Source organism: Indicator indicator, chromosome 9 (genome assembly GCF_027791375.1).
Source record: "Indicator indicator isolate 239-I01 chromosome 9, UM_Iind_1.1, whole genome shotgun sequence".
NCBI lineage: Eukaryota > Metazoa > Chordata > Aves > Piciformes > Indicatoridae > Indicator > Indicator indicator.
This window is the reverse complement of record NC_072018.1, coordinates 31,721,423-31,745,456: the sequence shown is the minus strand read 5'-3', so window position 1 is coordinate 31,745,456 and position 24,034 is coordinate 31,721,423. Positions and strand designations below refer to the sequence as shown.

At 48.7% G+C, this 24,034-nt stretch overlaps 1 protein-coding gene across 2 annotated transcripts in view; it reads left to right on the top strand.

Moving 5' to 3' along the window:
- The first annotated feature begins 905 nt into the window (after positions 1 to 905).
- The window catches only part of XKR6 (XK related 6), a 229,799-nt gene continuing 206,670 nt past the window's right edge, over positions 906 to 24,034 (top strand). Inside the window, exons 1-2 of one of the 2 annotated variants that reach the window (XM_054383679.1) lie at positions 906 to 1,163; positions 1,203 to 1,639. In XM_054383679.1, coding sequence (XP_054239654.1) covers positions 906 to 1,163; positions 1,203 to 1,639 — 695 coding nt within the window. Of the gene's footprint in view, positions 1,640 to 24,034 lie in introns of both variants that reach the window. The other variant, XM_054383678.1, reaches the window with a different exon arrangement.

Here is a 24,034-nt window from a genome sequence, read left to right as displayed (position 1 = left end):
CTAAGGATGGTCTAGGGGATGCTGGCACCAGTGCACAGTTACTGGGGGAAGAAGCACCATCGAACCTGTGGGTGCCAGCACAGAGGGGATGGGGAGAAGAGCAGTGGGTGCTGGGGTAATGGGAATGGGACAGAGGGCAGCAGTAGGTGCTCGGGCAACGGGAACCAGGCAGAGAGCAGCAGTGGGTGCTGGGGCAATGGATATAGGGAAGAAGGCAGCAATGGATGCTGGGGCAGTGCGAACTGAGCAGAGGGCAGCAGCGGGTGCCAGTGCAACGGGAATGGGGCAATGCTAGGTGCTGCTGCAACGGGAACTGGTGCAACCAACACGGGGCAACGGGAAGCGCGCCGGGTGCTGGTGAAACGGACTCGGAGCAGCGGACAGCTCTGGGTGCTGATGCAACGGAGAAGCGGACAGCGCTGGGTGCTGGTGCAACGGACACGGAGCAGCGGACAGCGCCGGGTGCTGGTGCAACGGACATGGAGCAGCGGACAGCGCCGGGTGCTGGGGCAGCGGACAGCGCCGGGTGCTGGTGCAACGGACACGGGGCAGCGGACAGCGCCGGGTGCTGGTGCGCAGGGGTGCCCGCAGAGAGCAGCACAGAGCGCGGGAGCCGGGGGCACCGCGCAGCCCTATGCAGTGCACGGCTGGGGTTCAGGGCCGATCGTTGGCCCGGCCCGGTCCACCCCACTCCGACCGGGTCGGCGGCGCTGCCCCGCTCGGTCGCTAGGCGGCCCGTCCCGTCCCGTCCTGCGCGGGCACGGAAGCACCGCCCCCGGAAGCGGCGGGCGGGCAGGCGGGCGGGCGGCGGGTGGGGGGGTGTCGGGAGCGGGGACGGGGGGGGCAGAGCGAGCGAGCGCGCCCGGCGAAGGGGCCGGAGACGCGGCGGCGGCGGCGGCAGCAAGATGGCGGCCAAGTCGGATGGCGGCGGCGGCGGCGTGGGCTTCGCCCAGCTGCACAACCTGGACGAGGCGGCGGCGGCGGCGGCGGCGGCGGGCGTCTGCGGCGGCACCGGCGGCGTCGGGGCAGCGGCGGCCGAGGGCGCGGAGGAGCCGGGCGGCAGCAGCTCCTTGCACATCTGCCACTGCTGCAACACGTCGTCGTGCTACTGGGGCTGCCGGAGCGCCTGCCTGCGGAGCCTCTTCGGGCGGGCGGCCGCCGCCGCCGCCGCCGAACCGCTGGCCCCGCGCCCCGCCGCCGAGGGGCCGCCACGGGCGCCGGAGGGCGGTGAGGCGGCAGAACGACCGTGGCTGGACTGCCTGTGGATCGTGCTGGCGCTGCTGGTGCTGCTGGGGGACGTGGGCACGGACCTGTGGCTGGCGCTGCACCACTACGGCCGGCGGGACTACGTCTGGTGCGGCCTGACGCTGGCCTTCGTGCTGCTGCCCTCGGTGCTGGTGCAGATCCTCAGCTTTCGCTGGTTCGTGCAGGACTACACGGGCGGCGGGCTGGGAGCCGTGCAGGGCCTCAGCAGCCGCGGGCCGCCCATGATGGGGGCCGCCGTCCGGCGGGGGGGACCCGCCGGCGGGGTAGGAGGAGCCGCCGGCACCGCCACCCCCGGGGCGCAGCGCCTCTGCAGGATCTCCGTCTGGGTCTGGCAGTCCGTCATCCACCTGCTGCAGATGGGGCAGGTCTGGAGGTAAGGGAGCGGCCGGGTCTCCGTCGCCCCCTCCCCGGACCTGGCGGGGAGCGGCGTTGGCCGTCAGGTCGGTGCCCGACATGGCGGTGGGGCGCCGCGCCCGGGGCGTGGGTCGCCGTCCCCTGGCTGAGGGGCATGGGCGGGTTTGAGAGGAGTCGGTGTCCTCTGGCCGAGATGGGGCAGATGGGGGGCACTGTCAGCTCGTGTTCCGATGTAGATGTGGGCCACTGTCAGCTCGTGTTCTGACATGGTCATGGATCACTGTCGGCTTGTGGTCCAAGGTGGACGTGGGTCAGTTTCACCTCATGGTTTGAGGTGGGTGGCTGTCCTCTGTCAGAAGTGGAGCATGTGGGCATTACCGTCAGCTCATGGTTTGAGATGAATGGGGGTCACTGTCCCCTGGTCAGGGTGGAGCCAGTGGGGGTCAGTGTCACCTCGTGATCTGAGGTGGACGTGTGTCAGTGTCACCCCATGGTCTGAGGTAGGTCATTGTCTCCTAGCTGAGACGGGATGCATGAGCATTGCTGTCATCTGGTCTGAGGTGGACATGGATCAGTGTCACCTCAAAGTTTGAGGTAGGGGTGGGTCAGTGTGACTTAATGATTTGGAGTGGAGGTGGGTCTCTGTCCCCCGGCTAAGGAGGGGTGGACAGGCATCACTCTTGCCTCGTGGTTTGAGGTGGATCACATGGATGGGGCAGCATCACTTCATGATCTGAGGTGAACATGAGTCAGTGTCATCTCATGGTTTGACATGTCATTGGGTCGCTGTCCACTGGCTGAAGTGAGGTGGAGAGGGGTTGCTGTTAGCTCATGATCTGAGATGGACATAGGTCAGTGTCACTTCATGGTCAGGTGGTTGTGGTCAGTGTGGTGTCAACCACATGGAAAAGGAGGGGAGATTAAGGTGTTACTCCCACTTTGGGTGAGGAGAGATTCCAACAAAATGAGCTTGGGGGGCTGAGGTGGGGAACATGGGGGTCATTGTCATGGTGTGAGATGGATGTAAGTCAGTGTTCCCCTGGGTGGAAGAGGTGTGAAGGCCCCCCTTGTGCCAAGGAGACATCCATGGGGAAGAAAAGTTCCCCCAAAATGTGTCTGTAGGTCTGAGGTGGAAGGAGTGGGGTTTGTTGGTCCAAGCACGATGTGGTTCAGTGGAGCTATGGGTGGGGGACGACACCCCACGGGAGACAGAACGGAGGCAGGCCCAGGGCTGGGGGTGACCCTCACACCAGCAGCACTGCAGAAGGAGAAAGTCCTGTGGCCCTGAGGAGGACTTGCCCCACCACTCGTTCTGGAGTTGGGGGGCAGCAAGGGAAAGGCCCCACAGAAAGCAGGGGGCTGATCGGTAGAGCGTCTGTAGGGGGTGTGAATGGCAGACCTCCAGCTGCCGAGTGCTGGATGTGCTATTTCTAGGGGATTGATGTCCTCCTGGTGTGGATTGACCCTCCCCCCCACCTCCCCCCCATAGATGATGAGGAGGTGAGGGTCTCATCCATCTCTGAGAGCTTCTCCCTACCCGGTGAAGGGGGAGTCCCCCCCGGCTTCCTGGCCACCCCACACTGAAGGAGTGGAAAAACGCAGCGTGATGCCTCAGCTGCGGCTCTGGCAGAAAAGGAAACCTTCTCCTGGACCAGGCAGCGCGGGAGTGGGGATGGCATTGGGGCCGCCAGTGTGAGACTGAAGGTCAGGGATGAGGACTGTTCCCCTCCAGTAGGAGAGCTCCTGGGCTAGAGGAGACGATGGCCAGAGGATGGGTCTGAGAAGTGACCCCAGGCTCGGAATAAAAATGCATCCTCTGGAGTGAGCTGAAAATTGCGTTATCCTCCCCTGAAAAGAGATGTGGGAGGAGGCAGGGAGGGATTCTCCAGGATGAAAGCCTGTAGATGCAAATGCTGCCACAGAGATCTTAGGGAAAGGGGTGTTGTAAGGACAGCTGGAAAGACCCGGCGTGGCCCAGCATCCTCTGAGAGGGGACGTGGGTTAATGATGGAAGGGGAATGTGATGGGGATGATGGAGGGTGGAGGGAAGTCTCTGACCTGTGTCACAGGGGTGGTAGGTGCACCTCTCCACCCCATGGATAAGTTAGACCATAGGGAAGAGGCTGTAGATGGGGTTGGCTGGGTTTTGTAGCTTTAAAAATAATTCTTAGGGAGAAGGTGCTGAATTTTAAGTGGTGAGATGGTGGCACACCATAGCCAGCTCTGGAGGGACTTGAATGAAGGGTTAATGTCTCTGTGTTGGTGTTTCCCAGATGAATTAACAGGGCAAAAATAACCTCACTGGTGGATTGGAGGAATTTTTTCTGGGGTATGGATGAGAAAAAGCTGAAAGGGAGGGCAGAAAGTGATGACCGATAGGGAGGTCCTTTTTCCCCGCCTCTACTTCTGGGTAGCTGAAGGGGTTAACTCTGCTGCCTAATGAAATCGGTGAAGAAGTGGCTGGAGTTAAGATGGAGACAGCATGGTTGAGCCTGGGGGAGGGGTGCGTGGGTGGAGGCAGGGGAGGGCCTTGACACCTCTTCTGAGGACACAGCTCTCTCCAGAAAATGAATATATACATCAAAGATCCTTATTTTTTTATATTGTTTTTTTTTGAAAGGAGCCGAGGGGCTGGAGGGGATCTGCTTAGGAAGGGGCATGTGAAATACATCCCTAGGAAATGAGCCCATGGAATCGAGCAGTGCAATGGCAAACACATATTTCTTCTGCATCTTCAATGTCATTTGTGTAGCATTCAAAGAACATTTGTTCTCAACTTCTGCTAGGGGGGTTATTCTATTTTTTTATGGTTTTGGGGGTTTTTTGTGGCTGATGTTTGGGTTGGGGGATGGTGGGAGGGGGATGTCTGTGGGTGATTCACGCAAAGATGAGGAATTGGTACGTGACCCTTTCTTCTGCTTTCCCTGCTACTCCGAGTGCTGATCCCATCAGCAAAAGCAGTTGCTCCTCTGGCAAGTTGGTTTTTTTTTCTCCTCTTGGAGCCAGGCAAAAAAGAAAGGCTTGTGTATTAGCTGTGGTCATGCCGTGGCATGCCTGAATGAACAGATGGGGAGGGGGACGCTGAAGTGATGAGACAGAGGGGGTCGGGTTGTCTTTTTTGTAATACTCAGAAGCAGAGCTCAAATTGCCCAGACTTTTCCCTGCTTTGTTGGTGCAGAGGAAAACCTTTTCCTTCTGAGGTTGTGCAGGGCTGGGACTGCCGAAAGGGACTGAGAAAGAGCTCTGCAGAAATCACATTAGGTGAAATCAGAGAGTTTTCTCTCCTGTTGATCTCTAATCCGTCTAGCACACGGCTCCTGCTTTTTTAAGGCATGCTGGACAATGCAGAGCTGCCTCCCAGTACCTGAGTAGAGCAAGAATTAACTTCCTGGGATTTGTGGGCTGGCATCCATGAGGGTGTCTTTTTGCACTCCCACTGTAGCTATTGCAAACGCCATTGAGATTAATCTGGAATGCGGTGATGGGACTAGTACTGGAAATGCGCCGCTTTAGCCGTGTTTGCCTGCAGCTGAATCGCTTCGTGCTGGTAAGAAGTTTGTACGTGGAGGAGGAGGAGGAGACCTGGGGTGATGTAAGCTGAGGGTGTAATGCTGTGAGCCCCTTTTCCCCTCGTGATCGTGGCTACGCGCTGCCGCTGCACATGGCGTCATCAGGGTCGTGCGTTCTGGCGTGGCTGCTGCTCGGCAGCTGGAAGCGGTCGTAGAGAATAGAAGGGGCAGGTTGGAGCTGTATGGAAATCCTCCTCCTGAATACGTTGGGTAATCTGGGCTTTGACACGGGGGATAACACACTTCCCGTGGGGATTCCTTTCCCTAAATGTCAGGATGTCTTGTCAGTCAGATGCTGAGTAAAATAACTTCGTACGGCAGAAATATAAATACACAGCAAGCTCTTACTTTAGCAAGGTTGCCTCTGCATTTTGTCAGAATTGTGGGAGAAGTAGTTTGCTTTTCATCTCTCTGGATGTGAGCTTTGTCATCTCTTCGTGTCCTCGCTTGTCCTATTTGAATTGTTCCACCAGACAGGTGTGGGGAATGCAAGTTCTGAGGAGGAGCTTGGTAGTATTATTCCTGGATTTTTGTGGTTGTTTTTTCTCAGCTGAGAATCAAAGGCTGGGTTAATGCTGTCTGCTTGTAGTAGCTGCTAGAAATAAAGTGTACACATATGTTGTAAAAATGCATGTGTATACATACATTTTTTTATTCATATATATATATATATATATATGTAATTGTTACTTGAAGGGATATGATCTCAAATGGCATTCCCATTGGTAAAGCTCAGGTCCTGGGGTGTTCACTTCTATAAATCTACAATTTTCACCTTTCATCTCAAATGTCTTAGATTTTCTTTTTAAGTGAGATCAAATCTCCTTTTCAGGAGAGATCCCAAACCTGCCTGGATGTGATCCTGTGCAACATGCTTTAGGTCACCCTGCTTTAGGAGGGGTGTTGGACTAGCTGATTCTCAGAGATCCCTTCCAACTGCCACCATGCTGGGGTGCTGTGATTATCTTGAGAACTGGATCAATTCACCCAGCCTGTCCCAAAAGGAAAGGATGCCAGTTGGGGCACGTTCCACTTGCTCTCAAGCTGCTGCGCTGTGAGCTGCAGAAGGTTTTTCATTGAATGAGGGATGTTACAGTGCTGTGGTTTTGCTGGAAATAGGCTGAAGGCAGGTCAGTGATCAGAGCTTGCTTTTCACAGGGCTGTTGCTTTCTCTGAAGCCATTCAGCTGCGTAAACCCAGGAAAAATAGTTTTGACTTGGAAGTTTTCGTATCTTGGATAGTTGTATTAATGATATTTCCAATGCACCTTTCTTTAACCTCTGTTCAAAGTGGGTTAGTAGGTCATGATTGCTGTCCTGGAGCACAGGGTTTAGAGTATAAAGCTCAATCCTTTATGTTGTGGCATGCTGTTAGAGAAAACATTATTGGATTCCATTGGATTAACTCTATGTTATGGAGTTTGAGCTAAAATGAGTAGTGATCAGCAGGAAAATCACTCTGTGTCTCTTAACTGTCACTAAGGATAAGTTTCATGACTTGACAGTAATAGGTTTTGGGATATTGTTTTAAAAACTGTTTTGAATATATATATATAGAAAAAAACCCCAATGCTGTAAAAATCTCAGAGAAACCAGAACAAGCTTTGTCACAGTTCTGACATCAAAAACATTTTAAGTATGTATACATATTTTTAAAAGAAAAATTTCCCATGTTTGGGTGAACATTTGACATTTATTAGTGGACCTCCCCAAATCTGTATGTTGTTCCTCTTTTTGCATGTCTGGAGGTGGGAGGATGAATCAATGGGTTTAAGTGGGATATATGATATTTAATGACTGCATGATGAGTGGGTTTAGGCTCTACTAAAATACTTTCTTCTGGGATATACTGTGAGTTAGAGACATGCTACTGGGGGTAGTCTAGAAACACAAGCAGCTGCAGCTTATGAGATTCCCACCCAAGTTCCTTGAAGTGGGAGACATCTGCTTGTTGAGGGACACATGAACAAGAAGCTAATGCTGCCTCATTGTCTTGGTGGGGGCCTTTCAGCTCTGTAGAGCCTTTCTGTAAATTTACTGCCTGCCCTGGCACACTTGGATGTTTTCTTTCAGCTTTCTCTGGTTAGCTTGTCTGGCAGCTGAGTTTTTCCCTTTAGCCAAGTTTTAACAGCTTGCTTTTATACTATGGAGTTTTGTCAGCTTTTGACAAGTTGGCAGAGGGAAAACATTCTGTGGTAGATGATAAATATGTTCTCCCTACAAAAGCAGGTCTAGGGTATGACTTTTTTTTTTCCCCCCCAGTGTGGTGCTCCTCCCTTCCAAAAGCCTTATAGGCTCAACCTCCATTTCTACAAGTTCCCTATAAATGCTGGGCTGTGGCTATAGAGGTCCAAAGATGCTGAGTCTGAAGTGCAAGGCAGGCAGGTTGTGTGTGTGGGAAAAGAAGAATTATATTAATCACAATCAAAAGCTTCATCACTTGAGTAGGGTCTCCACTGGTTGCGGGGTGGTGGTGAGGCTCTCTGTCTTGTTGAGTGCTACCCACTAGAGGGGGTCAAACCACAGATGTTGAAGCAGATCTGCTGTGCCAGCCTTGGGAGGGCAGAGTTTTCTCCAAACCTTTTGGGAAAAATAATCCGCTGCCCTGACCTGGTAGGAACTTGCCTTCCTGTGCACTTCAATGTTTCTTCACCAACAACATGGCTTGGGTAGGTGGGTAAGTGGGATTCAGAGGAGAAACTGGAGTTTGCTTTCCTCTTGGATGTGGGGAAAATGTTGAGAGAGAGCCAAGGTGTCCTGTGGGTTAGATAGTCCTGCAGTGACAACAGCTTGTCACCTCTCCACCGTGGTACATGGGGAGGGGGAAGGGGAAGCAGAAATGTATTGGTGACCTGACTTTGTTCCTACTGGAACTAGCATGAAGTTTCCATGGCTTTCAAGATACAGGCACTGGTGCTAGGTAATTTGGAGAGACCATCTCTAGGAGTCTGAAAGCCCTAGGGGAAGATGGCTGTTCTGAAGTTGGGTTGCAGACTGCTTTCCTAAATGCTGCTACTGGCATGGTCTTGGACCAGACTGTTCCTTTTCAGTTGCTCAGGCTTCGTGCTGACCTATAGGAAGGACAGTTGTGCCTTTTTATCCTGCTGCCCTATGGCTTTCTCTCTCATGCCAGTGGCAACCTGAAAGTGCCTTTCCTGGTGGAGGGGAGGAGGCAGGGTATCAAGGGAAGGAGGAAAGATGGCTCACCATTTTCCTTGTTAAAATTATAAGCTCTCTATTTTCCACCTTTCTAGACACTTCCATTTTGCTTTTAGCTGCACTGAGTGAGCTTTATTCCTTGCAGTAGTTCTCCTCTCAGTACAAATGTAGGTTATTCAGGGAGCATTTCTTCTAATGAAAAGGATGGAGGTAGAACTGATGGTGATAAAGCATCTCTTTGGAGGAGAGCTGCTTTCTCTGCCTTGAGACTGCAAGGAACAGAAATTGGACGTCAAACGTGTAATTTTCCTCAGGGAATGAAGGTGAACCTGTGGAGAAGTCTGGATCCCTCACAGAACTTCTCCTTCTGCTTTCATTTTGCTTTATTTCCCTTGAATCCTGACTTGATTTTTAGCACCTCACTGTCATGGAAAATTAGTGGTAGCATAAGCCACTGGTTTAAAATCATAGAGCTTTTAGTGAAGAGGAGCTTGAATCAGAGTAATGCTTTGATGCAGCTAGAGATAAAATTAAGCTCTAACAAAAAGTATAAGCAAAGAGCACGTGCCAGATATTGTTACCTCACTGATCCACCTCCTTCTGATGCACTGGGATTCAGACTGATGTCCTGGTTTGCTGTGACTGCTTTAAGGCACTGAGGTGCTTTTCCAAATCGAACCCAAAGAAAACAGGGAAAGAGCTTTCCTGGGGAGAAGATCTTTAGAAAACCCTCAAAACCGAGCAGCAATCTGGCAGTGGGAGGAACAGCTTGTGTTTGCAACCCTGTGGAGAAGAGCAACATGACCTCTGCAGGCAGATCAACAGGCACATCCCACGTCCTTGAGGGACTGGTGTCAAGGATGTTCTGAAAGTCTCCTGAATTGTGGGACTTGGTACTGGGCTGTGTCCCAAGGCTGGCAGCAGTCTGCTGCAGCTCTCCATGCATTGATTTTTATTTTATTTGCAGCTCCCCTCACTCTGGAAATTTGTATTGCCTGCCACCCTGTATTCCAGTTTCAGCCTATGTGATATGTTAACTGTTGCAGGAGCCACGTTTACATTGCTCAGGAGTCGTCTCAGGAATTGCTGTTTGTGTGCCCTTGGGCAAATCTGACCCCTGGACTGAATGCTCCATTTAAAGTATGCCCATACTTGGATGGCTAAGCTATGTGTCTGTGTCTGCTTTTGTCATATCAGTATAAATGGATGTGCTATTCCTTCCACCAGTGTCTCAAAGCCCTTGCTGAACCAGCAGCCTTGTTAGAGCAAAATCTGGTCTTGGCCAAGGGACAAAAAAATAGAATGAGAGGCAATCTTAAACGTGTCCCCAAAACTATAACAGGATCTGAAGACTCTGCTTCTCCTCATGTCTCGTCTCTTCTGAAATCTGTGAGAGCTCAGGTTCACCTATGAAATATTTACAGTCTGTCCTTAAGTGACTTCAGCTGCACAGAAGATCTTTTGCAGAATTGGCAGCTTTGCTGGAACCTCCTGTGTCAAGCCCAGAGCCTTTCTCACGAAGATCTTTGCTTTCTCTGCTCCTGTCTGCATGGTCACACCTTTAGGATGGTTTGGTTTACCTACTGCAGAGGCTGTTGAGGACTTTTTCATCCCAAATAAATATCTGGGTGACCCTCCTTTAGCAGGAGGGTTGAGCTAGATGATCTCCAGAGGTCCCTTCCAACTCCCCCACCTGTGATCTGGGTATTGCATCCTCTTTTGCAGAGGATGGGTTGAGGGATAGGTATGTACTCACTTCTCTAAAACCCTTTGGGAGGTAGGACTAAGACAGGAGTGCATCATAAATGCTGCCTTAGTGCCCTGCTGTAGATGGTCAGTGAATGGAGATGAAGAAAAACAAGGTGGTTGTAAGCAGGCTTAAATTAATACTGCAGAGATCTGCACTCATGCTGGAAAAGTTCAGTGGGCTGCTGTGTTCTATTCTCCTTTCTACCTTTGCAGGCCATCTTGGTGTGGGAAAGATTCACTGTATCCCCCTGCCCCCAGTTTGGCAGAACTCTTAATTAAAGTCTCTTCTGAAGCCACAATACAAAAGGCTCTGGCACCCAGAGCTGTCTTTATCACCTTTCTAATTAAACCTGTGCAAGAAGCAAATCAAACCCAAGCGAAGGAGAAGTGTGGCCAGGTGCTGGGTCCTCCTTCAGCTCATAAGTCTTGCACAGTGGGGGATTTCTGGAGGACAGCACTGGGGCAAGGCTGCTGGACCATGCTTCTGCTTTACAGCTCTCTGCAAAAATGAACCAAGGATGTTTTCCTATCCTTTCAGTGGGATCATAGAATCATAGAATCAAGAAGGTTGGAAGAGACCTCAAAGATCATCGAGTCCAACCTGTCACACTAAACCTCATGACTATCTAAACCATGGCACCAAGTGCCATGTCCAATCCCCTCTTGAACACCTCCAGGGATGGTGACTCCACCACCTCCCTGGGCAGCCCATTCCAATGGCCAACCACTCTCTCTGTGAAGAACTTTCTCCTCACCTCCAGCCTAAACCTCCCCTGGCGCAGCTTGAGACTGTGTCCTCTTGTTCTGGTGCTGGTTGCCTGGGAGAAGAGACCAACACCCTCCTGGCTACAACCTCCCTTCAGGTAGTTGTAGACAGCAATGAGGTCACCCCTGAGCCTCCTCTTCTCCAGGCTAAACAATCCCAGCTCCCTCAGCCTCTCCTCATAGGGCTTGTGCTCAAGGCCTCTCACCAGCCTTGTTGCCTTTCTCTGGACATGCTCCAGCAATTCAACATCTTTCAATGGCTCAAGATTGTCTGCTAAAGTAGGAGGATGACAAATATCTCTGTGTCTAGGGAAATCACCATTTCCCTGGTTTCTGTTGTAAAAGAAGAGTAGTTTAACTCTTTGTGCTTGGTTCCCCTCCACAGGCGCCCGTGGATGGTAGGACTGGCAGTAATGTTTGATGTACCAAGCCCAGACAACAGCAGTAAAGCACCAGGAGTAGCTTTGAGTTTGGGATTGGAATTCATCCCAGTTATGTCTAAGTGAGGGAAAAAAGAGCAACGGAGGCCGATGTTGTTGAAGTAAAAATTGTAAAGAGTGGTGTAAGCAGAAGGCATTTAAATAATGTAAACAGTCTGGCATGGGAGGAAGGATGGGAGGCGTTCCAGAAACAAAGGGAAAATAGTTTTAAAACGTGGCTAAAAATACAGCAACTCTTGAATTCCAGAGATTATCTCAATTAGTGCTTTTCAATGTATCTTTACAACAGAATTGTAGGAGTTCACAAAAGATAATAGAGGCTAGGAGATAGGGAGAAGTGATATTCATTTGTTTAATTAAAAGGATGAAGGGCTTCCTAAAATAAGATTCACTTAGCTTTGGTCGCAGGGAGGAAGGAGGTTATATGCAGAAAACTGCAGCTTGTGGCATGGTAGTGTGGAGAAAGTGAGAGCCAGGGCTGGGAGGAAGAGCCTCTTTCTTCATCCTCAGCAGTCGCTTGCTCAGTGACTTTCAATAGCAAATCCCTTCCCATGGGATTAATGTGCTATTAGAGCAAAATGGTCTGATTTTACATTTCCAAGAGGATTTTGTTTGATGTTTGGGGGGAGCAGAAGTTGCTCCAGTAGGGGGAAAAAAAAATTCAGACATCAGAGTGCAGGCAAAGCACACTTTTACCTAGGCAGCTGTACATGTGGAGCTATGTATTTATGTTTTTGATGTCCTCTTTGGTTTTGGAGAGATGCTAACATGTGTCAGAATTTATGTCCAGCCTCAGCTCTGCATTTACATCCCTTGGCCTGGGGGAGAAGCAGGCATTTATATCCAGCTATATTTTAAGAAGTGTAGGGGGAAGCAGCCAGGGGCCAGGGAGGAGAGAAGACCCTCATGCAGATGTAAATTAAATTCCCTCCCCCCCCCCCCCCAGATGTATATTAAAATGTTAAGTAGCACTAAGCTCTGTATCCCAGCTCAGCAATATTTCGAGGCGCTTTATTGCTTTAATGGAGGGATAAAATAGAACCTGCAATTATAGTAATTTTTTCTAATTGAATATTTTGCTTTATTCTTTCCCTTTCAAAGCATGACTGTAAGTACTAGCCTTCAGAAAGCTTTGGAAATATTTATACATTCCCTTTCTGGCAGTGGATGTAAATAAGCTTTTTCTTGGGCAGTCCGTTTCAGTCCGTCCTGGCTGGGGAGTGGAACAGCTCTGGAAAGCCGTGGGCAAGAAACCTTCCCTTGCTCAGTTTAACCATCTTGCCATTCTCCCTGGGAAATATGAATTTCCCATCTGTTGGAGAGGGGGAATGTGGTGTTGCAAACCTTACCCTGCATGGGCTTGCCGTGATTGTCAGGCCTTTTTTTAATTAATTTATTGTCCGTGCAGGGCTGGTGCTCGACAGCCACTCTCTTATCCCCAGGCTGTGTTCTGCATGGGTGGGTGAGATCCTTGATTTCTGTCACACAGGCTGAGTTTGGGGAGGAGTAGAGGAAAAAGCACCTTGTGGATCTTGCTTGAGCAAATTGTAAATAGAATCATAGAATTGTTAGGGTTTGAAGGGACCTCAAGGATCATCCAGTTCCAACCCCCCGGCCATGGGCAGGGACACCTCACACTAGATCAGGTTGATCAGAGCCATATCCAGCATGGCCTTAAAAACCTCCAGGGATGAAGCTTCTACCACCTCCATGGGCAACCTGTTCCAGTGTTTCATCACCCTCATGGGGAAGAATTTCTTCCTAACATCCAATCTGAATCTACCCATTTCTAGTTTTGTTCCATTCCCCCTAGTCCTATCACTACCTGACACCCTAAAAAGTCCCTCCCCAGCTTTCTTGTAGCTCCCTTAAGATACTAGAAGGCCACAGTAAGGTCTCCTTGGAGCCTTCTCTTCTCCTGAGACTGAACAACCCCAATTATCTCAGTCTGTCCTCATAGGAGAGTTGCTCCAACCCTCTGCTCATCCTTGTGGCCCTTCTCTGGACACGCTCCAGCATGTCCAGATCCTTCCTGTAATAGAGGCTCCAGAACTGGACAGAGTTCTCCAGGTGGGGTCTCATCAGAACGGAGTAGAGGGCTAAAATCACCTCCCTGACCCTGCTGGCTGTGCTTCTCTTGATGCAGCCCAGGATGGCAGGTAAAAGCACAGCTGAAGGGCAAGGTCCTTGCCCCGAAGCATTTGAGATGGTGGGGGCAGCGCTGCTGGCCACAGAGATGGGGAATGAACTTGAATCGCACCGATTGCATTATTGGGTGTGGATGGAGGTTTTGGAAGTAGCCATTTTTGGTGGCACAAAACACCAGGTTTTCAAATATAAGTTCTTGCCTCCAGCTCCAGCCTTCAAGCAGGCAGGAAGATGCAGATAAATTAACATAATAATTGCACTGTGCGTTCTTGGTGCCAAAACTCTGCTTTAAAGACAGAGATTTGCTGATACTTCCTCCCCGCGCACAGCCGTGGTGGGATGCTGCCGGTTCTACGCCGTTGCAGTGGCTGTCTCCTCATCCAAAGGGGATTTTTGATCCAATAAACTGCTTATCTGGTGTAGTTGTCCTTTCATCTAGCGTGGGTGGTGGCTGACGGCTGATCGAAGGCACGGTAGTGTGGTTGGTTTACGAATATTAATTAGGAAACAGGAAATAATTTGAAACAGTGTGCACCAACGGCTCTGGAAGCACTGACTGCAGAAGTGCATCTGTTCCTCCCCCAAGGGAGACCTACAGCTTGGAGTCCAGGGAAGATGAGAGGTCACGTTGGGGTGTGTAGTCAGAGACAGGCTGGTGTGCCGGCACGTTGAGTTGATGACAGAGCGAGGAGGTTGCTGTAGTGCTTAGTGCTTCATTTCCCAGCGTTTGTCACGGCTGGGCTGGGCGTGGGGTGGCTTCTTTGGGGAGAAGCTCCTTGCCACGTCCTGGGCATCAGAGCGGGAGCTGGAGGTTGAGGCTTTCACATCAGCACGTGGCTGTCTGGAAAGGCTGCGCCAGAGACTTTGGTGCCCTTCTTTTTGTGAAGGACATGCTGTGTTCCTCAATGCTCAATCTCACCTCAGTCCTTGGCACTCTGCTTCTCTTGTCACACACTGACGTAAATGCACTGTACAGCTGACGCTGGCAAAGGCTTCAGCCCCCAAACCTCCTGAAGCTCACTTTTGGGTGATCCATGAACCCCTCAGTGGGTCCATCTCATTGCTTTCTTCTGCTTCAAGTTGCTCCTCTGAAAAAGAGGCACACAAAATCCTGCCATGGGCTCTCAACAAGCATAGAGGACTCTTTGTCTTGCCTGCTGGAAACTCGACTCAGTGGCCACAATTTCCACTTCTGAGCTAAGTGGTGGCAGGATTTGTCCTCTTGCCCTGAAATGGGCTGACATAGCTTGGGGATTTCTATTATGTTAAGCTTCCTTGGCTTTTGGGAAGGGGTGACTGCCTCTAGGCTGCCTGCTGGGAATGTTTTCTGGGCCATGCTGACTACTCAGCGGTGCTGAGGAGTTTCTGGGGTGAGAGCTGGTTAGGTCACAGCCAAAATTGTGGAGGGCATGGTTCTATAACAGTTGAACTGCAGAGGCTGCAGTGTCCTAACATACAAGAGCCCAGAAGGGTAAAACAGTTTTGGAAGGAAAATATTCCTCAGGGTTAGTTTTTATTTTCTTAAGAGAATGTGTGTTGGGTTTTCTTCCCAGGTGATGAAGGTGTGTCAAACCTATCAGAGTCTAGCAAAATGGTAAAACAGTGGCACAGGTGGGGATCCTATCCCTGGAAACATTGCAGGTCAGGTTGGACACAGCTTTCACAACCTGATCTAGTTGAAGATGTCCCTGCTCCTGCAGAGGGGTTGGAATAGATGACCTGTAGAGGTCCTTTCCAATGCAAACCATTCTGTGATTTTGTGAAGTTGCACTCCTAGCTTTTGAACGTGGCCACATGGTTTACCTGAGGGTGTCTAAATTGATTTTATGGCCCATGTGTGTGCTTCAGTAGTGCAGCCCAGATGCCTTTATTGGATTGGATTGTGAATATCACCTTTGGTAGATATACATTCAGGGGATCTCTTCAGTATTAGTGCTTCAGGATGAAATCCAGGTGAGCAGTGGAGAAAGGAGAGTTGCTTAGCCTTGTCTGTCTAGCTGAGACCTAAATCATTGAAGCACAACTACCAGGATGATTCTGCTCTCTTCAGAGCAGGGTATTAGGAAAAACCATCTCCTGCAGGCATGTTCCTCTCGCAGCCCGCAGGCGCTCCGGGGGTGCCACCATGTGTCACAGACGCTCAGCGTCACAGACGGCTCCTGTGTGCCTGTCACTGGCTGTCAGCAGGCTGTGATGGCTGTCAGAGGGTGACCCTCTCGATCTGCAGGTTGGCTTTGGCCCTCACTCCCTGCCCGGCGTGGCTGGGTTCAGTCTTTGAACCAGCAGATGCTTTGCTTTTCAATTGGGTGCTTTAGATCTGGGATAAAAAAACATCAAAGTGAACTTTACTGTTGTGGATACAGAAAAAGAAAAAAAAAAAAAGAAAAATCAGGACACTCAGTAGGACTTCAGGGAGTAATAAATTTGTTCTATATTTAATCTCATATTTATCGCAGCGTCAGTATGAGACCACTTCATTTTACTACTTTAACTGTGTCTAAGAATAACTGAATACTTGAAATATGGAGAAAGTGGCTAATACCTGGTGGTAGCTGATGGGATCCAGCTTTAATAGTTATTGATTGTAGTTTCAAAAAGCTCCCAGTAATATCACATTTTAGCGACTGTATGTTGGGAGTTAAAATCCTATCAGTTATTTAAGATTAGAAGTAATCCTTCAGCAGCTAAACACAGACAGGACTTCAGTGTCATTTACCATTCTGCAAAAAAAACATAGTTGATCTGCTCCAGCTTTACTGTGTCAAAGCCACTTTGGCATCCCTAGGTCTAAATGTTCTTGAGCATTTCCTCAGTTTCTCTCAATTTGGTGTAGTTTCTCCGGTTGGGATTTCAAAGAATCATAGAATGCTAGGGGATGGAAGGGACCACCAGAGATTGAGTCCAACCCCCCTGCAAAGCAAGACCATTTAGAGCAGGTCACAGAGGAAGGTGGGGGTTGGACTAGATGATCTTTTGAGGTCCCTTCCAACCCCAAACATTCTGTGATTCTGTGACTCTGTGATTCTGTGACTCTGTGATTCTGTGGTTCTGTGACTCTGTGATTCTGTGACTTTGTGATTCTGTGACTCTGTGATTCTGTGACTCTGTGATTCTGTGACTCTGTGATTCTGTGATTCTGTGACTCTGTGATTCTGTGACTTTGTGATTCTGTGATTCTGTGACTGTGACTCTGTGACTCTGTGATTCTCTGATTCTGTGACTGTGACTCTGTGAATCTGATTCTCTGATTCTATGACTCTGTGATTCTGTGACTCTGATTCTCTGATTCTGTGACTGTAACTCTGTGACTCCGTGATTCTCTGATTCTGTGATTCTGTGATTCTGTGACTCTGATTCTCTGATTCTGTGACTCTGTGACTCTGTGATTCTCTGATTCTGTGACTGTGATTCTGTGACTCTGTGATTCTCTGATTCTGTGACTGTGATTCTCTGATTCTGTGACTGTGATTCTGTGACTCTGTGATTCTCTGATTCTGTGACTCTGTGACTGTGAGTCTGTGAGTCTGTGACTCTGTGACTCTGTGGCTCTGTGATTCTGTGGCTCTGTGATTCTGTGACTCTGTGATTCTGTGACTCTGTGATTCTCTGATTTTGTGACTCTGTGACTCTGTGATTCTCTGATTCTGTGACTCTGTGACTCTGTGATTCTGTGATTCTGTGACTCTGTGACTCTGTGGCTCTGTGATTCTGTGACTCTCTGATTCTGTGGCTCTCTGATTCTGTGGCTCTGTGATTCTGTGACTCTCTGATTCTGTGGCTTTCTGATTCTGAGTGTGTGTGTGTCCAGGCAGGTTTTGAAGATCTCTAGATGAGGAGACACCACAACCTCTCTGGGAAGGCTATTCCAGTGCTCTGTTACCCTCAACAGTAAAAAAAGCTTTTTCTCATGTTGAGGTGGAACTGCCTGTGATAGAGTTTATGCCCAGTTTGAAATCTGATTGTCAGACAATGAGCACAAGAGAGAAACCAACCTTATAAGGTTGGCCTTATTGCTTGATCCTCTCAGTATCTCAGAGTGTGCAGGAGTCTACAGATGTGAGCTGAAAACCCCTACATACTCTGATAAAATAAAAATTAAGTAAGAGGAATGTTTTCCTTCCAGAAATTCTGGACAGCAAAAAGTAAGGTTAAACACTGCTCTTTAGTACCAAACCCCTGACTGAGTAATGCAGCATTTACCTGAATAATTCTTCCACCTGAATAATCCTTCCAAACACACCTTAATTGATGCTTTATTACCATGTGTACAGAGCCGGGCTTCACTCTTTGTTTTCCTGCTCTGCAGTTTAATAATAATCCCCTTTCTAAGACTGTATTTTTGGCTGGTATGGCTTGTTGCACAATTAGGGCTTGGTTAAAGGCTCTCATTATTTTGACTTGTTGTGATCGAGCCCTGCCTGGGACGAACCACTGAGTTTTCTGTTTGAACGCACAGATCTCCCTGTAGTTCCCTGCTGCTCATTTCACCAGGAACTGGCTCTTTGTGGTTCCTGGGGAAGTGAGCAGTTTTTTCAGCAGTGAGGGCAAATTATTTCTGACCCTTCTGTTTTTCTTGTTGGTATTTAACTGTGTCCTTGGATCAAAAAAACCAACCAACCAAGCAAAAAAAAAAAAAAAAAAGACCTGCTACAATTATCAGGAGGGACTTAAGTGCAGCATGAATTCAGGGTTTAAGTTTCATTTCTGATGGCTTTACTGACTTCTCTGTGTGGGACTGGATTATTCCCCCCCTTTCTTTTAGGGGATTAGGGGATTTGTAAACCAAACCTTCTAACAAAGGTGTCTAAAAAGCTGGGAAGGTCACAGCTCTTTTGCTTCCTGTGAATGAATTTCTTTTGCAGTCCTGAAAGTGAGATGGAGAGGAAAAGCAAACTCATTCTTTTATTTTGGAGAGGAGCTGCTGAAGTATTTCACATAGGAATTGATGAGCAAGGGTGTACCCATTGAAAATTCATTAGTTAGTGCCATTTCCCCCATTGAATATTGAACTAAAAGCTGCTCTGGGGATCATTTAGCCTGACCCCTCTTTAAGGCAGGGTAACCTAGAGCAGGTTGCACAGGATTGTGTCCAGGTGGGTTTGGAATCTCTCCAGAGAAGGAGACTCCACAACCTCTTTGGGCAGTCTGTTCCAGTGCTCTGTCACCCTGGAGGGAAAGAAGGTTCAAAGGCAACCTCCTGGATTCTGTTGTTGCCCCTTGTCCTGTCACTGGGCACCACTGAAGAGCCAGGCCCCATTGTCTTGACCCTCACCCTTTCACAGTCTCACAGTATATCAGAGGTTGGAAGGGACTTCAAGAGATCCAACCCCCTTGCCAGAGCAGCATCACTTAGGGTAGCAGGTGAGCATGAATAAGATCTCCCCTCATTCTGCTCTTCTCCAGGCTAAACAGCCTCAGGAGTTTCAGCCTTTCCTCTCCAGAGATGTGCTCCAGTCTCACTGGTTGGGCTCGGATGCTGGGTCCTTGTGAGCCTCTGGTGAGCTGCTGTGAACTTGCTGCTTGGAAAGGACCACAGTCCTCAAACATCAAGCTTACCCTTCCCTAATAAAGAGTTAAAATGCACTTTAGGGCTGGCAGTTTTGCCTAGCCTTGACTCTTGCAGTCAATGAAAGGGTTCTTGCCTTGGTAACACTTTTCACTGGGTATAGTATTAATTGGTTGTGTCAATTAGCTGAGGACTAAACTTCATTAGGCTGCCATTTTCATTGCATTTGTGCTCTTCCTGTCCTAAATCCTCAGTGAAAACATCTGGTAGTCTCTCAGAATAGAAGTCTACATTCTTAGGATCAGTTTCACTGTCATAAAAAAGTGGATTTTTACCGATTGGACTTAAAGAGCCATCACCTTTAAAGACATTTATTTTTCTGTCAGTCTGTTTTCCAAGAGGAAACCTTTCAGTAAGCCACATAGTCTGTGCTGCTTGTAACTGCAAGTTTGTGTTTGCTGTATGGTTCTCTGTTACCTGTTGAGAGCTTCAAAACGAGCAATGTCCTTCTCCTCCTCCCTTGGCATTGCCCACCTTCTATTTTTGGCTCTTTACCCTGTTGCTTTCTGTGGGAGCATGTTCAGCTTTGTGCCTGGATTGATGTGATCTTCTAAAGTCTATGTCAGTGTTTTAGATGGACTCCTACCTGTTCCCCAACCTAGAGTTTCTGTGTAATCAGTGCATTGAATTGCTGTGGTCATTACTGGCTTTTTAAACCAAGTGTCTCCAGAGTTGGGCTTCTTGCTGTATTTATGGAACTGAGGGGCAGAAACCAGGCAACTGCAACATAGTGTTTTGGGGTTTGTTAGGTTTCAGTATTTGCTTGGTTGGGATACCTAAGAAATTTGCCAGGGGTGGTCCTAGCTGTCTCAGGTTGATTCTGCTTGCTCTTCAAGCATCATCTGCTGGGGTTGCATCCAGCCATTGACCCTCATGAAATTGCAAATTTGAAGCATGGGACCGTTACCTTATTGGAGAAAAGAAGACTGAGAGGGGATGTGCTCAATGCTTATCATTATCTAAAAAGAAGCTGTCAAGAAGATGGGGCCAGACTCTTACCAGTGGTGCCCAGTGGCAGGGCAAGGGGCAGTGGGCACAAAGTGGAACATTGGAAATTCCATCTGAACATGAGGAAAGACTTTCCTGTGAGGGTAACAAAGCACTGGTCCAGGCTGCCCAGAATGGTTGTGGAGTCTTCTTCTCTGGAGAGGTTCCAAACCCACCAGGACATGATCCTGGGCAACCTGCTTTGAGCAGCATTATTTTAGCAGAGGGGTTGGACTAGATGATCTCCAGAGGTGCCTTCTAACCACTACTGTTCTGTCTTTCTGTGATTTGCCTCAAATGCAGAGGCAAAGCCTAGCAATTGCCATATCCCTGTAGGCCATCTGAGCCCAGCCAGCTCCTCCAGCAGACAGCCAGGTATAATATGTGAGAATTGGTAATCGAAGGCAGAAAAACATTTCATTGTCATTTCATAGCCAATGAGCCTTCAGAGGCTTGAATAGAGGCAGAAGACTGTGATGCAGCCTTGCTGGACAGACTTCTCCACTGTGATTGGTCCCACATTGGGTCTTCATCAGGCAGCCCTCTTCCTCAGGGTCCTTGATAGTAAGCCCAAGTCGAAAGAGTGCAGCTCTACAGGTGATAAGTGTTGTAAAGTGTTGGAAGCTGAGAAGCTATTAGTGCTTTAAGTTAAAGAGGCATTCATTGTAGGAGAAGTCATTTAGTGTCATCTTCCTACCAATAATGAAGCTGGGAACAGAGCAACAAAAGAGGGGGTTCATAATAGAAATGCAACTTAAAAAGCCTGACAAATGAAGGTGGGTTGTACTGAAAGCACTATATTAGATTTCAGGAAGGCACATTGGTAGGAGCAGGGAATGACCATGGAAATTTACTATTCCAAACATAAAATTTGCTCATGCATCCTTTGCTCGATGATTTGAATGATAACACTGAAATGACTTTATTTGCACATTAAAGGATATATATTACTCTTCCTAATCATATGAGTAGAATTATAGAAAGAAATTTCTGCTTTAAATTGAGCTATTTACCCAGTTCTGCAGAGTAGCCATTGTTTTCCTCCATAGAGAATCACAGAAGGATAGGGGTTGGAAGGGAACTCTGGAGGGCTGCCCAGGGAGGTGGTGGAGTCACTATCCCTGGAGATGTTCAAGAGAAGCCTGGATGAGGCACTTAGTGCCATGGTCTAGTTGATTGCTTAGGGCTGGGTGATAGGTTGGACTGGATGATCTTGGAGGTCTCTTCCAACCTGGCTGATTGTATGATTCTATTATTCTATGATTCCAACCCCTCTGCTAAAGCAGGGTCACCCAGAGCAGGTTGCATAGGATCATGTCCAGACAGGTTTGGAATCTCTCCAGAGAAGAGTGGGGGTTGGACTGGATGATCTTTCAAGATCCCTTCCACCCCCTAACATCCTGTGATTCTGTGTGTGTGTGTCCAGGTGGGTTTTGCAGATCTCTAGAGAAGGAGACTCCACAACCTCTCTGGGAAACCTGGTCCAGTGCTCTGTCATCTTCACAGGAAAAAAGTTTTTCCTCATGTTCAGAAGGAACTTGTGTTCCAGTCTGTGCCCATTGCCCCTTGTCTTGTTATTGGACATTGCTGATAAGAGTCTGGCCCCATCCTGTTGCCCCCCACCCTTTAGATTTTAATAAGCATTGAGAAGATTCCCTCTCAGATTTACAGAATCATAGAACTGGTTCTGTTGGAAAAGACCTTTAAGATCATTGAGTCCAGCTTCATTTCTCCAGACTAAACTGCCCCAGGTCTCTCAGCCTTTCCTCCTGCAGTCCCCCTCATCACCTTTGTAGCCCTCCACTGGAACCTCTCCAATAGTTTCTTGTCTCCTTTCCCATTCTACCTATCTCTGCAGCTACACAGTAATGGGGCTGACGTGCAGGCACGAAGAGTTAAATAGATTTAAAACCTGTGGATTCAGTCAGCAAAGAGATTTTGTTGCTTTATGATCTCATGCTTTCTTCCACACCCCACCCCTCCTGCACCAGCTCTCTTATCTGATAACATCATACAGCCTCGGGTCAGACCAGCAGGTTAATCTAAATGAAGCTGCTTTCTGCCCTGTCCTTCCTGACTCTGTGCTGCCTTCCCTTGCTCTGCCTTAACTTTGATGGAAACCGTTTGCAGAAGGATCCTGCAGTCCTTCTCTTGTTCCTTTGGTGAATTAAAGGAGTAACTCTGTGTCCTGAACAGATCAGGGCTCTGGGTGCCAGGTGTAACTAGCTATTGTGTGGAGCTCCCTGTGATCTGTAATGACTGCCTGAGTAAAAGGAAAAAACCACAAAAAAGCATCAGTGTTTGGTGTTTTTAGTGGAGTTCTAATTCAAGTACAAAATACCTTTTTTTTTTTTTGGGGGGAGGGGGGGGGGGAGGTTGAACGCTACCAGTTACTGAAAACAGTTTACAATGCTTGAAAGAACCTTTCTGGGAGTACAGGAAGATGCAACTGAAGCATTTGTACATTCAGAGGTCTCAGGCCAAAATGTTGTGCAGCTCATTATCATGTTTCTGATGGCGAGCAGAGAAGAGCACAGGAGGCTTAGGAGAAGGCCTTGGCTCCAGGCAGGTGTGTCGTGACTTTCCTGCAGGTTAGCATGCTATTATCTGGCGTTTGTGGCTTAGAAAGGTCCTGAGCAGGAGATGGTGTGTGTTTTCCACCTAAACGTAAGGAAAAGCTTCGTTTCTGTGAGGGTGACAGAGCACTGGACCAGGCTGCCCAGAGAGGTTTGGAGTCTTCTTCTCTGAAGAGATTCCAAACCTGTCTGGACATGAGCCTGCGCAAGCTGCTCTGGGTGACCCTGCTTTAGCAGAGGGGTTAGACTAGATGACCTCCAGAGGTCCTTTCCAACCCCTCCCATTCTGTGATTCTGTAATGGCTTAGTTTAGTCCTTTGAGGGCTTCAGAAGTTTGGCAAAATTTTCTTCTGTGCTATTTGGAGAACGTTGCTTCACTTGCTGCCTCCTTGCTGGTCTGATTAGGGAGATTCTCATGTAAGTGCATGAACTGTGAGAGCTTGAAACTGCAAAAATCACAAATGGGACAACTGCAGCTTTTTTTGTGTGTGTGTGCTTGTTTGTTTGTCTCATGCAAATTCCTGTGTGGAATGGGGATCTCATTCCATCCCTTGAGCATTACACATATCATGGAAGAGCTGGAACCAACTGGATGAGTTTCTGGCCCGTGCAAAAAGTACCTTGTCATAGATTAATCATGGAGGCTCTTAGTTTTGAATAGAGCAACATACTGAATGTTGCAGGGTCAGTTTCCCAGCTTCTCTGTGCTCTAGGTGTGGAGAAATAAGTTCATCCCTGGTGAAAGGCCTTAAGGAGCTGAGTCTAGTTGTGAGGTGTCCTAGCCCATGGTAGGGAGGTTGGAGTAGAAGATACCTAAGGTCACTTCCAACCTAAGCCATTCTATGATTCTATGACATATCACCAGAGTAATGTCAGTTGAGAATTTGTCATATACTGAAAAGATTTGAAGATCCTTGCAGTTTCTAGGGTTGGTTTGTGCAATATCTTCTGTATAGAGTTAGTACCTCAACTAACAGGACATTAAGCTGCTGGAGTGGGTCCAGAGGAGGCCACAAATATTACCAAAGCACTGGAGGACAGGCTGAGAGAGTTGGGGTTGTCCAGCCTGGAGAAGAAAAGGCTTCAGGAAGACCTTATTATGGCCTTTCAGTACTTAAAGGGAGCCCATAGGAAAGATGGGGATAACCTTTTTAGCAGGGCCTGTTGTGACAGGAGAAGGGGTGATGGTTTTAAACTAAAAGAGGGCAGATTTACACTAGGTGGAAAAAGTTGCCCAGAGAGGCTGGTAGATGCCCTATCCGTGGAAACATTCCAGGCCAGGTTGGATGGGGCTCTGAGCAACCTGCTGTAGTGGATGATGTCCCTGGTCACTGCAGGGGTGTAGACTACATGACCTTTAAAGGTCCCTTCCGAGCCAAACCATTGTATGATGGCAACTACTGCAAACAGAGCTGAGCACCTTTCAGGAGGTTGGAAACTCAGCTCTGAAAAGAGG